General features: G+C 42.6%; 1 protein-coding gene across 4 annotated transcripts in view; it reads right to left on the bottom strand.

Annotated features, from left to right (window-relative positions):
- Positions 1-19,335, bottom strand: part of LOC132438904 (carboxyl-terminal PDZ ligand of neuronal nitric oxide synthase protein) — a 304,583-nt gene that overhangs the window by 43,289 nt on the left and 241,959 nt on the right. For all 4 annotated transcript variants that reach the window (XM_060033208.1, XM_060033215.1, XM_060033230.2 and 1 more), the window contains one exon: positions 7,879-7,987. In XM_060033208.1, the coding sequence (XP_059889191.1) occupies positions 7,879-7,987 (109 nt within the window). The remainder of the gene's footprint in view (positions 1-7,878; positions 7,988-19,335) is intronic.

The following is a 19,335-nucleotide window of genomic DNA, read 5'->3' as shown; positions in this document are numbered from 1 at the left end:
CAGGGGTCACGGGTTCGAGCCCTGGTCTGGGAAGATCCCACATGCCACGGAGCAACTAAGCCTGTGAGCCACAACTACTGAGCCTGCGCGTCTGGAGCCTGTGCTCCGCAATGGGAGAGGCCGTGACAGTGAGAGGCCCGCGCACCGCGACGAAGAGTGGCCCCTGCTCTCCACAACTGGAGGAAGCCCTCGCACAGAAACGAAGACCCAACACAGCCAAAAATAAATAAATAAATTTATAAAAAATATATACTCACACAGAAAATTCCAAATTTACTACCACATGCGTTGCTACAAAATCTCAGGTTCCCCTAAGGAGGACATGTTACAAATCCCCCCAGCTCTGTAAGTCACAGAGTCACAGAGGTTAGTTACCTCCCTTAACTAACTTTTTTTTTTTTTTTTTTCCTGTACGCGGGCCTCTCACTGTTGTGGCCTCTCCTGCTGCGGAGCACAGGCTCCGGACGCACAGGCTCAGCGGCCACGGCTCATGGGCCCAGCCGCTCCGCGGCACGTGGGATCCTCCCGGACCGGGGCACGAACCCCTGTCCCCCACATCAGCAGGTGGACTCCAAACCACTGCGCCACCAGGGAAGCCCTTAACTAACTTTTAATATTAAAAAATGAAAGGGACTCAAGTGTCCCTGAGTCTAAGGAATTAACAGCGGAAAGGACAGGATCTCTAAACTTCTCTTTGGAAGGAAACACTCCGATTGAAGTATGAGGATATAGCTGGTGGGAAATGACTCTTCAGAGGACCTGCATTTCTCATGCATCACACACTGACAGTGGATGATGGGATACACTCAGGACTGAGCATCTGCAGAACTGGAACCCAGCTCAAATCTCTATGCTGCCACCTTCATCAAGGACAAATGTAAGACACACACGCACCGGTTTCAACCAACTATTTACAAGCCCAAAACGGTCGTAAGGAAGTGGCTGGTCTTAATGCTTAATATTTGTACTCTCCGTGTGTCATTTTCACATTTTAGTACATTTACTAGGACAAGCAATTGACCCTCACCTCTATCTGATTCCCCTGAAAAAGGAGAAAATGCAGACTTAGGGTTCACTGGTCCTGACTTCCCTATGTTAGAAATGACTCCCACCTCCCTGGTCTCCCCTTTCCTTCCTAGCCCCCTCTACCAGAGCTGCTCTGCAGAACATCTCTGTAACTTCAATGGAAAAGTGAATCACTGATGTTAATAGCCTCTCCTCCGCCACACAGAGGAATAAATATATGGCTAACATATATGAGAGCACCTCCCACAGTGCTCGGCATGTACCGAGTGCTCAAGAAATGTTTTATTCTGAATATGGAATTCACTGCACCAAAGGGGAATTAAGACATAAAACAAACAGTAGTTCAGGAAAGGCTAGGCTTACTTTATCAATAATAGAAACGTGAAGACATGAAGGGAGCTGTCTCTTATGTAGGTATGTTAGCATCAAAAGGGCTAAAGCCATCATCTCTCTGTCCCCATAGCAACAGAGAGGAACTGGGCCAAATCATCTTTGGTCTGAGCTGGTATAAAGGTTTCTGCTGTGAGGAAACTGTTGAGTAAGAGTTCTAGATTGGCACATTCAGTGCTGAATGATTTCATTTTGATTTATCCTTCACTCCTGTTTAATGTGAAGGCTGTATTTCCATTCACAGTAAAACGACACAGTATCATGTTTTATGAAGAGCTCTCCGCACTTGAAAACAATCAAGCTACCCTATCTGCTTTACAGAATGGTTATATACACGTAAAAGAACAGCCCCTCCCCCTCACCACTCCAGCAGTTAGAAGGGGCTGGGTGGCTCCTAATTCTCTCCCAAACGGCTATGTGAATTCAGAGGGCCCTTGACCTTTTAGGCTCCCCTTCCTTGACCAGTAAAAAGACTACTTTTAGAAGATTCTATATAAGGACCTCGTTGGAGAATATTACTTGAAGGTGGCTAGGAGGGCCAGCTTGCACCTGGCAGGGGCTGTCCCTCCCCTCACTGGTGCCACCTTCTCCCTGCATGGTCATGCTGGCCCCTGCCTGCCAGGCCTACCCCACGTGGTAACTGGGCCTTCCGGCCTTCTAAGCAAGAAGGCTGCACCTCGGAATGCAGGAATCACACATGCTGGAACTTATTTTAATAAACCATAGCTAACTCAAGAGGGAAAAGCTTTAAGAAGAACCCATTCCATCGGGCCCCACGGGTCATCATGAAGCAGGTGCTCATACCTCCTGACCTTTGCAAATCAAACTGGGGCTTTAAAGTTGTGAAGATAGCCAGGTATGAAGCAGAGCAAATAATTAGCATGTTGGGAAGGCAGCCTTTTCCAGCTCTGGGATATGGGCATTCTCTGGAATTTACTAGGTTTTTTACTTATATTATTTATTTATCTATCTATCTATCTATCTATCTATTTACTTATTTATGGCTGCGTTGGGTCTTCGTTGCCGCGTGCGGGCTTTCTCCAGTTGCGGCGCGCAGGGGAGTCATCAGATAAGTAAGGAAAGTGAATAGAAGAAGCTCAAAATGCAAGGTGTACATGATGATGAAGAAGGTGATGATGACAATGACCGAGAATGAAGAGAAGACTGGGGGCACACTTCTTACAAGTAAGTGTCTTTCTTAGTCTACTTAGCCTTCCCTAGTGTAAACTTAGCTTTCTACTCCAGTGTACATCCCCCTCCTCCGCCACCCTGTATCTCCTGGGAACTTGAGATTTATCTGCCAAGTGCTTCTGAATTCTAAGGAACTGCAGCCCAGTAAGTCAGTTCTAGGACAACTCACAGGTTTGTAATTCTTTTCATCTACCACAGCAAGAAAGTACAGTGCCCCTCTCTTGACCTTAACCAGCACAGAATCTCAACAAAAATAGAGCTGAAGGTCACGTTTCTTTAATGTGTTTTTTGAACCTTAGTAAAAGATTTAAGCTTATATCTACCAAATGATCTCAATCTATAGACTCTGCAATGCTGAAGCAGGAAAATCTATCTGGAATTCTACATAGAGGAAGATCCAACAAACTACGCCTCTGAAATGGGAGATGGACTAGGTTTCTGTCTAACAGGTTCTTTAATGGCCTTGATCATAGAACTTGATCAAGGCAATGCCTTGGACACTAGAATATTGCTACTCTGGGGAAAGTGTAGTTTCAAAGTGGGTATGACTTTCAACATTGACAGGAGATAGTGGACCTTACAGTTTCCAATGGACTGCTGGGTTTTCCCTTGTACTCTTGCTAGTTCATGAACCACAGTACCATAGAGAAAAGAAGGTCAAGTTATAACCTTAATACTGTCAGTAACCAGCTAGGTGACCATGGGCAAGTTAATTCACTTTTCCAGGTACTGATTTCCTCTCCATTAACAGAGAGGTTTGGACTAGATCAGTTCTGAGACTTAGGATTTCTGTATTTTTGACTTCCCCACCCAACCCCACCTCAACATTTAAGATACAAAAAAAAGAGGTTGCTTCCCTAAATTTAGGACCTACCTCTCCTCCATTTCTTGAGCTTGGCCAGGAAAGTGACTTATTCTTTAGCACATGACTGACATCACCATTCAAAATCCATCGCAAACTCTTAAGGGCAGCTAAACTTCTCCACTGTGGCCCCTAATCGGATGGTGACAGCATTATGGAGGAAATGATTTCTCCTAACCCAAACCAACTGAGCTGTGATTGCAGGCAGAACAATTTCATGAAGATAATGGGGGAGATTCCTGTGGCTCCTGTTAATCACCAACGCTTCACGCACTGATGCGCTAATAAGTACAGTCACACTTTATCAGGGCAGACAGCCACATCCTCCTGGGGCTGGGAGAAAATGACAGGAGCGGGACAGCTACTCCACTGGAGAGGTCAAGAGACCACACAGAGCCTTCACAGGAGTCAAAAGGCCTTGCAAACGAATACTGTCATTATATCCCCTAAGGAGGAGAAACAGGAAAGCCGTGTTATTAGGAAATGTCTCCAATGCTCTGGGCAAGGAAAAGACCCTCTCCTACCCTTCCTTTCTGGCACTAGTCTGAATAGTGCTGGGATCTCCCCACCACAACCCTGGTGATCCTTCCCAGTCAGACAAAACTTGTTTCCTGAAGACCATCTCACTCCACATACAAAACAACAGCATCCCCGAGATGCCTTTCATCTTATTTGGTGGCTGGAGAAACTCAAATCCAGAGAGGCTCATGTATCTCTAATGAACTTTGTGTAACAGAGTTAAGTGGCCAAAGCTCTGGACTAGGAAGCAGGGAGCTAGGTTTTTATCTCAGTGGCAATGTTGACTCACTGTGCAACCAATGGTAACTTTCATCCCTGGGTCCTTTCTTTCTCCCACTGTAAAACAGAATCAATATTGACCAAACAAAGATACTAAGAGAAAAAAAGGAAAATCTATGTCAAAGAGACTTGGGCCGTTCAGAGTTAAGGAGCTCTTCATACCCCAGTAACAATTACAGTAGAATCCGGTTACAAGTAGGTCTTGGAGAACAAAGCGACTCCTCAGTTATGCAACTTCCTGATGAAGATAATATAATGCAGTGGTTAAAAAGATGAGCTCCAGAGTCAGACTTTCTGGGTTCATTTCTGACTCCACCACTCATTATGAATTATGTCCCTTAAGTCTCCATTTTCCCATCCATAAGATGAAGAGCATGACAGTACCTACACCTCACAGGGCTGCTGAGGGAATGAAGTAAGATAATTCATATAAAGAGTCTAGAACAGTCACGAGCCCATAGCAAGTTAGCAAGTAACCAAAACGGATTGGATATCATTTGACTTAATATAAGGCTAAAACTTGGAAAATCTAGACTAACAGATGAATAGCTGGTAGTATGTTATCTTCCTGCAATATTCTGCTATCTAACTTCTGACGAAAGCCCAACTGAAAAAAAATCAGCTCAAGATTAAAGTTCCCAAGATGAGAACCACATTGGCTATATAGGTAACTAAAGGAAGATCCGTAGGTATAGCATAACAACGGTGCTGGGAGCGAGGCACAGGGAGGTCCTCTACCAGGCAAGCTGAGACACCTGACCCATGTTCTCTCCCAACAGAAGAGACAATCCTGTTCCCCATGGTGTACTGTAAGGTAAGGATGACCCACATGAGAAGCCTGTCATGGGAAATGTGCCATGAGTACCCACTCGGGACATGATGTGACGTGAACAGCAATAACCAAGCCTTGACCTAGCAAGGAGCTCATACAAGGTTCTTCTACACTATAATCAACACGAGGGCTCTGGAGAACACCCAGGTCCGCTGGCTTCCAGTCACGAGACCACCATACTGACCTCCAGCAACCCAGAAACATCCCTGCAAGACACTTAAACTCAGAGTATTTAGCGCTTTCCCCCTCACCTCTTCAGTATTCCTATCATGTGCCAATTAAAACTCCTTCCCAAGCTAACTATTACCTCTCCAAACCAGAAGGGCTTTATAAGAAAGGAAATCACCAGATCTGGAGACGAACCAGGATAAGCGTGCAAAACCTTGCAGACGTGTTCCCCACCCCTCCCCAACTGTGCTTCCTTTGCTGAACGATTAATTCACTTCTCTTTCCTGGCTTGGCAACTAGCCCTTCCACCTATAGTTCAGCGGCAATGGGGCTCACATCCCAGGCTGTCTGGAAACAATTCCTTCAGCTGCATGGCTACAGGCCAGCAAAGGGCCTGAGAACCAGTTACAGTCTCAGTAGGTGAGGGTAAAAGGGATATAGAAAATAAAAGAGCCAGAGATCAGGATTAGCTCTGAGAGCTATGAAACATGGAAAACACTGATATGATAGGGAACCAGATGACTACTCCTTTGTCACTGGGTAATAAGAACTTAATTCTGTCCTTTGCTTCAAGATCAAAGTTCCAACGGGCATTGTTCTTAGACTCAGGTTTTGGCGGAAGAACTGGACGACCCCACTGAGTTTGCATTGCTACACTAGATTGGACGGCAAAGCAAATATAACCATCTCCTTTACCTAGGTTTCCTGCTCAAAATCCTTTCGTTCTGCATGTCTCCTGATTCTAGCCAATGCCTATTCATGGGACCTTGGGCAAGTCACTTAATCTCTCTGAGCCTCAACTTAACTCTACTTATCCGTAAAATTGGGCATGAAAATTACCTGTCTTAACTTCTTCATGTAGGTTTTTGCAAGGATCAAGTAAGATTAAATATTAAAGCACTTTGTAAATTAAAATGTGCCATTTGTAACTTTAATAAATTCCAAGGTCCACAGGGTCCAGTTTCTGGACAAAACTAAAGTCAGATGTAAAGTAGAACACTCAAAATGAATTAAAGGGAATCCTAGTCTTCAGTTGTATCTGTCAAAGACCATTACAGACGATCCAAGCCATAAGTCTCAGGAACGCTTTGTATTTCCTTTCCTCTCCTCCCTAGATCCACTACACCTCAAAGCCACACAAGTGTTTTTCACTCTTCCAAGCCCTGAATTCTCATCTCCAGCCCCTCTGGTTTTTCTTTCTCTCCCTCTCCTTCCTACTCTTTCTATCAGTTCTTTAATATGCAGCTCAACTTCACCCCACTTTCACTTTTTTCCTCTCAACTGTACTATTATCTAAAAGTGAAATCCGGCAACTTGCCCCTTTTTCCTTCTACCTTTCCAGTTCTAGCTCTTTCCATCCAGCTCCATGATTTGCATTAAAAAGCTTGGGAATAGGTGGGTAAGGGCACAAATCTCCTTACAGGAAGAGGCTAAATCAGCAAAGTATAATTCTCTTAATGGAGCTAGGGTGGGGAACAGGACATATATAATAGTAAATCTTGACCCTGTCACGTTTTTATTCTTATTATCCCCACTTGGCAAGGTACCTACAAATCTATTAAAGATGTCTTATGGCATAAGATGCATTAAGATATCACATAGCATCAAAGAAGGGACAAGCAGGAGAGAATTTGGGAGGAGTCCTCATAGAAAGCCAGGGTTAGTGGTTTATGTCTAGAATGGTTGGGACCTTACCATTGCACACCTGTAAGGGACCTTTCAGACACAAATAGTATTTTCCAAAGTCACCTCTATAGTAAAGTAGTTCCCAGGATATTAACACTTATACATAGAAAAAATATGATTCCATGGCCAATTCAGTTTGAGAAATGCTGCGTTAAAGGGATTTCTCTGACTTTAGGACTTCCCAGCACATTTAAATTGAATAATTTTAACATGAAACATTTCGGATGATAAATGTTTTACAGGATACATTTTAAGAAATGCTGGTTTTGACTCTCCTCCTCATTTTATAGACAAGGAAACTGAGACCCATGGGCGGATACTGACCCTCATAACATCATTCAGAGTTCCGGGGGAGAAGAGGGGCTAGAGCCCACGCCTCCAAACGCCAGTTTTGTGCGTTAGACTTCTGGAGGAATGATAGAGAGGAAGCATGCCTCTACAGAATTGCAAAAGTTGCATTTACTCAAGCATCAAGGTTACTATACATCAAGGATGGTTACAAAATAATCATCCAGGACAACCAACATCACAAAATCTAACTAGGTCCCACATGTCATGGTTGTAGGCCACTGAACAGTATACAGAATTATGATGAGGGTCACCTTAGCTAGAGGCAATCTTCTTTTCTACAGCACATCAAGGTGAGCACCACTCCTGGAGCTGTCTGCCTGCTCCTGTTGCAGAGCCCTTAACCAACGGCCAAGATCTCTCCAGTTGTTCGCATAAAACTAAGTACAAAGTTCAAATGAAACTAAAAGAGAATTGCATTATATAGAAGCAATGACAGACTAGTGAGAGAGTTCCCCTATATCTTGCACTAAAATAGCCACCTCCAAATCTTGCCTCTCTATCAACAGGGAGATGGGTCAATGTTAGGGGCACTCTGGTTCCATCAGAGGAAAATAAGAGATGACAGCCCGTTTACCTTCTTCTTGGATTTAAAGACGTTACACCTGAAGATATTGCTGGCGCCATCTCGAGCGATATAGCTGAAGATCTTCAAGTCTTGGGAGTCGTGAGAGACGTAGAAGATCCTACAGGAAGAACAACAGAAAAATGCACTGAAAATGGCATTAGGTTCAAATCTCCAATGAGGAAACCTCTGCTTAAGGACACTCTACGGACAGAGCTCACTCAAGCCAAGTCCTTAGAGAAAGCTTTCTTCCTATGAAAGCCACAATGCAGGAGACACTTTCCATGGGCTCCACAAACACTGACATTCCAGTGACTGACCTCCAGATGTGAAAGGGTGGACACAGGTAGGACATGGACCCCACGCGATCACCAGTAAATCTGTCCTGGCAACTTGTACGTTAGAAGGAAAAAATCATTCCCATCCTTATCAGAGCGATAAATCTGCATCTAAGCCAGGGAAACGTGGGGAAGTTTCCTAATACCTGTTCACAGTTACCTCCGAATGAGGAGACTTAGGGAACCAGCAATGCTAACCACATTGGGAGACACTCTGTTTCATTATTGTAGGTCCCTCGGTGATAGTGACTTCACTTTCTGTCCCACTCCATCAAGTCCACGGCTTCCATATATTCATTCCATCAGTCACCCAATCCCCCTGAGTGCACACCATGGGCCAGGCACTATCCCAGCAGCCAGAGGAACAAAGAAACAGAACCTATAAAGCCCCTGAACTCATGGAGCTCATGTTCAGGAGACATCAATAAACAAACAGAAAATGAGTGCCATGAAGGAAAAAATAAGGGACAGAACATGACAGAGCTGCTATATTAGACAGGGTGCTTAGCAGGAAGGCCTCAAAGAGAGGCAAAGACCTAATGATGGGAGGGTGCCTGTTACTGGACTACGAGGGCAAAAGCAGTGCAGAAAGTGGGAACAGCAAGTTTCAAAGCCAGGTGGTGTTTATAAGGCACTCAAAGCATTCAAGGAATGGCCAGAAGGTCAGTGTGGCTCAAGTCAAGGGAGTGTGGTCAGTGACAGGGTCAGAGAAGCAATCAAAGGCCACAACACAGGAGACCTTGAAGGTCAGGGGTTGTACTCCAAGCGAGACAAGAAGCCATTAGAGGCTTCTGAGAAGAGGATTGACTTCCTGATGCTTTAGATGAAAGAATCCCTCTGGCTGCTGTGGGTGGGCAGTGGGGGTAGAGGCAGAGGAAAGGCCAGGAAAAGGGAAAAATTATAAGCAAGGCCCTAATGGCTGACTCTTAGGTGGCCCTAGGACAGGGTACCATCAGAACCACCAAGTCTGAGTGCTGTCAACATGGGGCAGGGGAGGGGAGTATCAGGGATACATCAGAGGAACTGATTTGAGCACTGAGGAGAGTGTTGCTCTTGATAAACACCCCGGGGACACATCATTCCCCCCAGAATCTTTTCCTTAATGAAAACACAACTTTTCCACCCCAGGATTTCACAGACCTGGTATGTCTGAGTCAGTCTTTCTGTGCAGCACAGAGAGAACAGGATTTAGAGTCATATCCACAACTGTGCCCCTTACCATAAGGTAAGCCAGGGGACCCTCAGAGGCTCAGTTTTCTTATCTGTAAAATGGGACTTTTAATAGTAACACCTTGCAGTGTTACTGGGAAGATGAAATGAGTAAAGTGCTTTTTACTTCTCCTTACCGATATCGCCTCTAAGTAGCCTTTTTACTGAGATTCTTACCAAGGACCCCAAGAAGTCTGAGAGGGACTTTCAAAAAAGTGATACAGAGAGGACAATCCCCGGAAGAAATCCAAGTTCACCTTGGGGACCAAAGCTTCTCTGCTGAACTCTGCTAAAAGTCATTTCATTTCATCTCACATGTCCACCAACTCTGAACGATGCTGAAATAGAGGTTATTGTGTTTGTTTAACGTGGCTTCTAAGAAAGCTAATCTAACATTATCGGGCCCGCACCACAGAGTACCCAGATCCTTCTAATGATGCCAAAGTGTCCTAACACTGAAGGGACAAGCTAACAACTGCACCTCAGCATCTCCTGCCTGAGCTCCAGGCCCACCCAGCCCGTCTTTCTGGACACACACTCCTGATCTTCTCTCAAGCTTCAAATTCATCACATTCCCCAACTAAATTAATCATCTCCCCTGTAATTCTCAGGCAAACATGGCCTTCCTTCTACCAAGCCCTCTCTCGATAATGGGCGCCATGTCCACTCAAGCCAGAAACCTGGGCAACACCTCTGACTCCTTCCTCCCTTGTTCTCCAATATCGGTCATTCACGACCAAGTTCTCTGCAGCCCACCTCCTTGACGTGGCTCTGAAATATACTTTTTCCTTTAGTTCCACAGTACTGCCTTAGTCCACAGGTCCTACTGTTCACCTGGAATTTTGCAACTCACCTAGGGTCTCTCTGCTTCCTACCTCACCTACTGCCAAGCCACTCTCTATATTGCTAGCAAAGTAGTATTTTTGAAAACACAAACTACATCCTAGTATTTCCTTCTAAAAACCATTCAAAGGTTTCCTACTGCCCTCAGACCAAGTCCAAACTCCTCAGCATGGAGTATCTATGTTTCTGCTTTCATCTCTCTCCAGGAGCCTGACCTACAGAGCCCTTCAGAACCAGGTGCATACATCTGTCTACCTTTGCAACTGCTGTGACACCTCCGGCATCCTTGAAGACTTGATTCAGAGAAGCGTTCCCTGCCCACCCTGCCCCCAAGTCTGAGTTGCTGAATGCCCCTGGGTTCACCTTTACCATAACACGTTACCTCACACTATGATTTTTATATTTGTTTTTATTTTTTTGGAATTTAATTTTATTTTTTTACACAGCAGGTTCTTATTAGTTATCTATTTTATACATATTACTGTATATATGTCAATCCCAATCTCCCAATTCATCCCACCACCACACCCCTCCCCTTTCCCACGCTGGTGTCCATACATGTGTTCTCTACATCTGTGTCTCTATTTCTGCCTTGCAAACTGGTTCATCTGTACCATTTTTCTAGATTCCACATATATGTGTTAATATACGATATTTGTTTTCCTCTTTCTGACTTACTTCACTCTGTATGATAGTCTCTAGGTCCATCCACGTCTCTACAAATGACCCAATTTCATTCCTTTTTATGGCTGAGTAATATTCCATTCTATATATGTACCAAATCTTCTTTATCCATTCATCTGTCTAGGGGCATTTAGGTTGCTTCCATGACCTGGCTATTGTAAATAGTGCTGCAATGAACACTGGGGTGCGTGTGTCTTTTTGAATTATGGTTTTCTCTGGGTATATGCCCAGTAGTGGGATTGCTGGGTCATATGGTAATTCTATTTTTAGTTTTTTAAGGAACCTCCATACTGTCCTCCATAGTGGCTGGGTCAATTTACATTCCCACCAACAGTGAAAGAGGGTTCCCTTTTCTCCACAGCCTCTCCAGCATCTGTTGTTTATAGATTTTCTGATGATGCCCATTCTAACTGGTGTGAGGTGATTCCTCATTGTAGTTTTGATTTGCATTTCTCTAATAATTAGTGATGCTAAGCAGGTTTTCATGTGCCTCTTGGCCATCTGTATGTCTTCTTTGGAGAGATGTCTATCTAGGTTTTCTGCCCATTTTTGGACAGGGTTCTTTGTTTTTTAATATTGAGCTACATGAGCTGTTTATATATTTTGGAGATTAATCCTTTGTCCTTTGATTCATTTGCAAATATTTTCTCCCATTCTGAGGGTTGCCTTTTTGTCTTGTTTATAGTTTCCTTTGCTGTGCAAAAGCTTTTAAGTTTCATTAGGTCCCATTTGTTTATTTTTGTTTTTATTTCCATTACTCTAAGAGATGGGTCAAAAAAGATCTTGCTGTGATTTATGTCACAGAGTGTTCTTCCTGTTTTCCTCTAAGAGTTTTATAGTGTCCGGTCTTACATTTAGGTCTTCAATCCATTTGAGTTTATTTTTGTGTATGATGTTAGGGAATATTCTAATTTCATTCTTTTAAATTTAGCTGTCCAGAGTTCCCAGCACCACTTATTGAAGAGACTGTCTTTTCTCCATTGTATATATCCTTGCCTCCTTTGTCATACATTAGTTGACCATAGTTGCATGGGTTTATCTCTGGGCTTTCTATCCTGTTCCATTGATGTATATATTTCTGTTTTTGAGCCAGCAACATACTGTCTTGATTACTGTAGCTTTGTAGTATAGTCTGAAGTCCAGGAGCCTGATTCCTCCAGCTCCATTTTTCTTTCTCAAGATTGCTTTGACTATTCGGGGTCTTTTGTGTTTCCATACAAATTGTGAAATTTTTTGTTCTAGTTCTGTGAAAAATGCCATTGGTAGTTTGATAGGGATTGCGTTGAATCTGTAGACTGCTTTGGGTAGTACAGTCATTTTCACAATATTAATTCATCCAATCCAAGAACATGGTATATCTCTCCATCTCTTTGTATCATCTTTGATTTCTTTCATCAGTGTCTTACAGATTTCTAAGTACAGGTCTTTTACCTCCTTAGGTAGGTTTATTCGTAGGTATTTTATTGTTTTTGTTGCAATGGTGAATGGGATTATTTCCTTAATTTCTCTTTCTGATCTTTTGTTGTCAGTGTATAGGAATGCAAGAGATTTCTGTGCATTAATTTTGTATCCTGCAATGTTACCAAATTCATTCATTAGCTCTAGTAGTTTTCTGGTGGCATCTTTAGGATTATCTATGTATAGTATCATGTCATCTGCAAAAAGTGACCATTTTAATTCTTCTTTTCCAATTTGTATTCCTTTTATTTCTTTTTCTTCTCTGACTGCTGTGGCTAGGACTTCCAAAACTATGTTAAATAACAGTGGCAGGAGTGGACACCCTTCCCTTGTTCCTGATCTTAGAGGAAATGCTTTCAGTTTTTCACCATGCAGAATGATGTTTGCTGTGGGTTTGTCATATATAGCCTTTATGATGTTGAGGTAGCTTCCCTCTATGCTCACTTTCTGGAGACTTTTTTTTAATCATAAATGGGTGGTGAATTTTGTCAAAAGCTTTTTCTGTATCTACTGGGATGATCATATGGTTTTTATTTTTCAATTTGTTAATATGGGGTATCACATTGATTGATTTGCATATAGTGAAGAATCCTTGCATCCCTGGGATAAATCCCACTTAATCATGGTGCATGACCCTTTTAATGTGTTGTTGGATTCTGTTTGCTAGTATTTTGTTGAGGATTTTTGCATCTATATTCATCAGTGATATTGGTCTGTAATTTTCTTTTTTGTAGTATCTTTGTCTGGTTTTGGTATCAGGGTAATGGTGGCATCGGAGAATGAGTTTGGGAGTGTCCCTTCCTCTGCAATGTTTTGGAAGAGTTTGAGAAGGATGGGTGTTAGCTCTTCTCTAAACGTTTGAAAGAATTCACCTGTGAAGCCATCTGGTCCTGGACTTTTGTTTGTTGGAAGATTTTTAATCATGCTCTCAACTTCATTACTTGTGATTGGTCTGTTCATGTTTTCTGTTTCTTCCTGGTTCAGTCTTGGAAGGTTATACCTTTTCAAGAATTTGTCCATTTCTTCCAGGTTGTCCATGTTAGTGGCACAGAGCTGCTTGTAGTAGTCTCTAATGATGCTTTCTATTTCTGCAGTGTCCATTGTAACTTCTCCTTTTTATTTCTTATTTTATTGATTTGAGTCCTCTCCCTCTTTTTCTTGATGAGTCTGGCTAAAGGCTTATGAATTTTATCTTCTCAAAGAACCAGCTTTTAATTTTATTGATCTTTGCTACTGTTTTCTGTTTCTATTTCATTTATTTCTACTCAGATCTTTATGAATTCTTTCCTTCTACTAACTTTAGGTTTTGTTTGTTCTTGTTTCTCTAGTTCCTTTAGATGTAAGGTTAGATTGTTTACTTTAGATTTTTCTTGCTTTTTGAGGTAGGATTGTACTGCTATAAACTTCCCTCTTAGAACTGCTTTTACTGCATCCCATAGGTTTTGGATCATCATGTTTTCATTATCAATTGTGTCTAGGTATTTTTTGATTTCCTCTTTGATTTCTTCAGTGATCTCTTGGTTATTTAGTAACATATTGTTTAGCCTCCATGTGTTTGTGTTTTTTTTCCTGTAATTGATTTCTAATCTCATTGTGTTGTGGTTGGAAAAGATGCTTGATGTGATTTCAATTTTCTTAAATTTACTGAGGCTTGATTTGTGACCCAAGAAGTGATCTATCCTGGATAATGTTCCATGTGCACTTGAGAAGAAAGTGCAATCTGCTGTTTTCGGATGGAATGTCCTATAAGTATCAACTAAATCCATCTGGTCTCTTGTGTCTTTTTTTTTTTCTTTTTTTTTTTGGCGGTACACAGGTCTCTCACTGTTGTGGCCTCTCCCATTGCGGAGCACAGGCTCTGGACATGCAGGCTCAGCGGCCATGGCTCACGGGCCCAGCCGCTCTGCGGCATGTGGGATCTTCCCAGACTGGGGCACGAACCCGTGTCCCCTGCATCAGCAGGCGGACTCTGAATCACTGGGCCACCAGGGAAGCCCCTATTGTGTCATTTGAAGCTTGTGTTTCCTTATTAATTTTCTGTCTGGATGATCTGTCCACTGGTGTAAGTGAAGTGTTAAAGTCCCCCACTGTAGGAGGGCTTCCCTGGTGGCACAGTGGTTGAGAGTCCGCCTGCCGATTGTCTCTTATAATATTCTTTATTTTAAAGTCTATTTTATCTGATATGAGTATCGCTACTCCAGCTTTCTTTTGATTTCCATTTGCATGGAATATCTTTTTCCATCCCCTCACTTTCAGTCTGTATGTGTCCCTAGGTCTGAAGTGGGTCTCTTGTAGATAGTATATAGATGGATCTTGTTTATGTATCCAATCAGCGAGCTTCTGCCTTTTGGTTGGAGCATTTAATCCATTCACATTTAAGGTAGTTATCGATATGTATGTTCCTATGACCATTTTCTTCATTGTTTTGGGTTTGTTTTTGTAGGTCCTTTTCTTGTCTTGTGTTTCCCACTTAGAGAAGTTCCTTTAGCATTTGTTGCAGAGCTGGTTTGGTGGTGCTGAATTCTCTTAGCTTTTGCTTATCTGTAAAGCTTTTGACTTCTCCGTCAAATCTGAATGAGATCCTTGCTGGGTAGAGTAATCTTGGTTGTAGGTAGTAATCTTGGTTGTAGAGTAATCTTGGTTGTAGGTTCTTCCCTCTCATTGCTTTAAATATATTGTGTCACTCCTTTCTGGCTTGTAGAGTTTCTGATGAGAAATCAGCTGTTAACCTTATGGGAGTTCCCTTAAGGGAACTTTTAATAATTGCTTTCAATAATTATCTTTGTCCTTAATTTTTGTCAGTTTGATTACTATATGTCTTGGCATGTTTCTCCTTGTGTTTATTCTGTCTGGGACTCTCTGCGCTTCATGGACTTGGGTGGCTACTTCCTTTCCCATGTTAGGGAAGTTTTCGACTATAATCTCTGCAAATATTTTCTCGGGTCCTTTCTCTCTCTCTTCTCCTTCTGGGACCCCTATAATGCGAAAGTTGGTGTGTTTTATTTTGTCCCAGAGGTCTCTTAGGCTGTCTTCATTTCTTTTCATTCTTTTTCCTTTATTCTGTTCCGTGGCAGCGAATTCCACCATTCTGTCTTCCAGGTCACTTCTCCGTTCTTCTGCCTCAGTTATGCTGTTATTGATTCCTTCTAGTGTATTTTTCATTTCAGTTATTGTACTGTTCATCTCTGTTTGTTTGTTCTTTAATTCTTCTAGGTGTTTGTCCTTTAGTTCTTCTAGGTCTTTGCTAAACGTTTCTTGCATCTTCTCGATCCTTGCCTCCATTCTTTTTCCGAGGTCCTAGATCATCTTCACTATCATTATTCTGATTTTTTTTTCTGGAAGGTTGCCTATCTCCACTTCATATAATTGTTTTTCTGGGGTTTTATCTTGTTCCTTCATGTGGTACGTAGCCCTCTGCTTTTTAATTTTGTCTTTCTTTCTATGAATGTGGTTTTCATTCCACAGGCTGCAGGACTGTAGTTCTTCTTGCTTCTGCTGTCTTCCCTCTGGTGGATGAGGCTATCTAAGAGGCTTGTGCAAGCTTCCTGATGGGAGGGACTCGTGGTGGCTAGAGCTGGGTGTTGCTCTGGTGGGTAGAGCTCAGTAAAACTTTAATCCACTTGTCAGCTGATGTGTGGGACTGAGTTCCCTCCCTGATGAATTTTTGGCCTGAGGTGACCCAGCACTGGAGGCGACAGGCTCTTTGGTGGGGTTAATGGTGGACTCTGGGAGGGCTCACACTAAGGAGTGCTTCCCAGAACTTCTGCTGCCAGTGTCCTTGTCCCCACGGTGAGCCACAGCCACCTCCTGCCTCTGCAGGAGACCCTCCACCACTAGCAGGTATGTCTGGTTCAGTCTCCTATGGGGTCACGGCTCCTTCCCCCTGGGTCCTGATGCGCACACTACTTTGTGTGTGCCCTCCAAGAGTAGAGTCTGTTTCCCCCAGTCCTGTCGAAGTCCTGCAATCAAATCCTGCTAGCCTTCAAAGTATGATTCTCTGGGAATTCCTCCTCCCGTTGCCAGAACCCCAGGTTGGGAAGCCTGATGTGGGTCTCAGAACCTTCACTCCAGTGGGTGGACTTCTGTGTTATAAGTGTTCTCCAGCTTGTGAGTCACCCACCCAGCGGTTATGGGATTTGATTTTATTGTGGTTGCGCCCCTCCTACCGTCTCATTGCAGCTTCTCCTTTGTCTTTGGATGTGGGGTAACTTTTTTAGTGACTTCCAGTGTCTTTCTGTTGATGACCGTTCAGCAGTTAGTTGTGATTCTGGTGCTCTCGCAAGAGGGAGTGAGCGCACACCCTTCTACTCCGCCATCTTGAACCAATACTCACTATGATGTTTATACTGAAGTTTCTTGAAGCAACAGGGCCACATCTTGGTATTCCAGCGCCAGCACTGCAATCGGCACATAGGAGGTTCTGAATGCATGCTTAGGAGGGAGGGAGGAGTCCTTGCTGTCCTTAATAAGCACCCATAATGTGCTCTGCCTGGCTATTCATTTCCCCCACCCCCAGACAGAAGTGAGGTCCTATTAGTTCAGATGCATCACACATAAAACTCCTTTGATTTTTGAGTTTTTCATTTATTATTAGGTAATACCCTAAGGACTGAGAACTAGATTTAAAACCGATGGAGCAGATATGAAGGCAGACTGGCATGCCAACAAGACACAGAGACATGGAAGGCACTCAGGGATGGCAGCAAGCTAGGGTTAACTTTACCTTGGTAGACAAAGCACCTTTTCGGCAAATATGATGATAACCTGGGCATGGATGCAGCCACTCTCTTTGGACTGGAGCTCTTTGGAGACTGCTCTGTTATGTCTGAGTTCAGAAACTTAATGTGTAAGTTATTAAAAGTCAATAATCTCTAGCTAACTATAAAGTCAACAAGTTAGAGCTCAGAAAAGTATCCGCCAACACAATCAAGAAGCAGGAAGTTTTTCCATGTGACCTCATTCACCCACAAATTAATAAATCAACAAATTAAGGCCTCACGTCCAAACTTCCAGATCTAGAACTATATTCCAAGAACCCTTACTTCTTCATACCTTGGTTTTAAGAACTGTGATTGTGTGTGTGTTGGGGGTGGGGGAGGGGAGAAAGAATAATATGAGGACTCAAGAGAATAAGAAAAGATTTCCCTTTTCCCCTCCTTAATCTTTATCCTTAAGTCTAGTGCAGTTCTGATCCCACTTCCAAAAAGTATCTCAATTTTCATAACTTTCAGTATAATTATAGGGTAGGATACCAAAGCAGTTCATATAGTGTTAATAATGATTACTAAGATCTTATTAGATTTATTCCCACTTCAAATTTCTTCAAATTTCTTGGTTTTATCTCAAAATATGCATAGAATTATAATTTTTACTCACTGATGGAACTGTTATGCATTCAAGCCACAGCAATAAACTTTTCTATACACTGTTATGTCCATAAACGTAACATAAATTACAGAAATATAAACAATAACTTGGAGAAACTGGATTTGGGTTTTATAGTTATGCTGGAATTCAAGTTGACAGATTGATAAAGAACCACTAGACCCACCACCAGCACCCCGCTTCTCACTTCCTTGACTATTAATCTATAGGTCAATGTGTTTCTTTTAGGAGCACAGAAAAAAAGAAACGGAATGTAGAGTAGAAAGAGACCTGTGTAGTCCTCAGATCTGTCCAACCCAGCATCCCTGTCATTCAGCATTTGTCAGTGATGAGCAGTTCACTCCAGTTAGAGTAGCCATTCCTCCTGTCGGAGAGCTTCTCATTACTTGGAAATTTCCCCTTACATTGATCAGAAATCTACCAACAGCAATGCAGTGGAAGGAAATGGTTGAAAACGCTGGCCCTGGTGTGGGACAGATCTGGATCATAGGCCCAGGCTCTGCTAATTACTAGCTGTTAGATCCTGGGCATTATTTTGATTTACTCATGGCTCTTCACCTGTGAAATGGGGATAACCATAGTACTGCACCTCACTCATGAGGTTTAAAGAATGAATGTATGCAGAAGGATCAGCTTATAACAAATGGTTAATAAATGGTAACTGCTATTAGTACTGCCACACTACTGCCCTAGTTCTCTCCTTTGGGGCCTTAGAGAACAAGGCTAATCCTTCTACATGGCAACCCTTTGAAAACCACCACATTTATATTTACTCCTCTCATTCTTTAAAGTGACACACTTCCTCTTCCTTCAAGAGTTCCTCAACCAGCCCATTTTCTAGATCTTTTATTACTCTGGCAGGTTTGTACTGTGGAAAGAGTATGGGCTTTGGGTTGAGAGAGATCTAGGTTCAAGTCTTAGCTTTGCCACTTCCTAGCTGTTAGCCTTATGCAAACTACTCAGTTGACATGACCCTTTCTTTCCTGATCTGAAAACAGGTAGATTAATGATCTCTTCATAGTATGTAAGTATTAAAACACTCCCCTCCAGTATTTAACACAACGCCCAACATATGGTGAGTTGCTTGCTCAGTAAATACGATCTCCATCTTCCTTGTTAACCTTTTCTGTACATACCCCAATTTACCAATGACTCTTAAAACACAGAACTGAATGCATATTCCTAAAGGGATGAGAACATGACAGAGTGAATTTGGATATTTTCTATGCCCTAGAACTGAATTTTTAGCAAAGCATCTCTGATCATATTTTTTTCTTCAGTTACAGCATCTCACTGCTCATTCACACTGTGGTCAACTCAAACAGTCAAATCTAATTTGCACAACTGCTCTTAAGGCAGACTTCCTAAGCATACTTGGTAATTGGTTTTTAGGACTGTCTCCTAGGGATCACTATTTCCTTTTCCAGGCTCTCACAGATCATCTGCTTAATGATCTCTTCTAGAATTTTGCCCAGGGGCAATGACAAGTTCACTAGTCTGTAATTCCTAGACCCAGAGTTTTCCCCTTTCTAAAAAGTGAAATGTCTTTTTC

The sequence above is a fragment of the Delphinus delphis genome, chromosome 1, assembly GCF_949987515.2.
Source record: "Delphinus delphis chromosome 1, mDelDel1.2, whole genome shotgun sequence".
NCBI classification, from domain to species: Eukaryota; Metazoa; Chordata; class Mammalia; order Artiodactyla; family Delphinidae; genus Delphinus; species Delphinus delphis.
The sequence above is the reverse complement of the archived record's forward strand: the minus strand, read 5'-3'. Positions and strand labels throughout refer to the sequence as shown.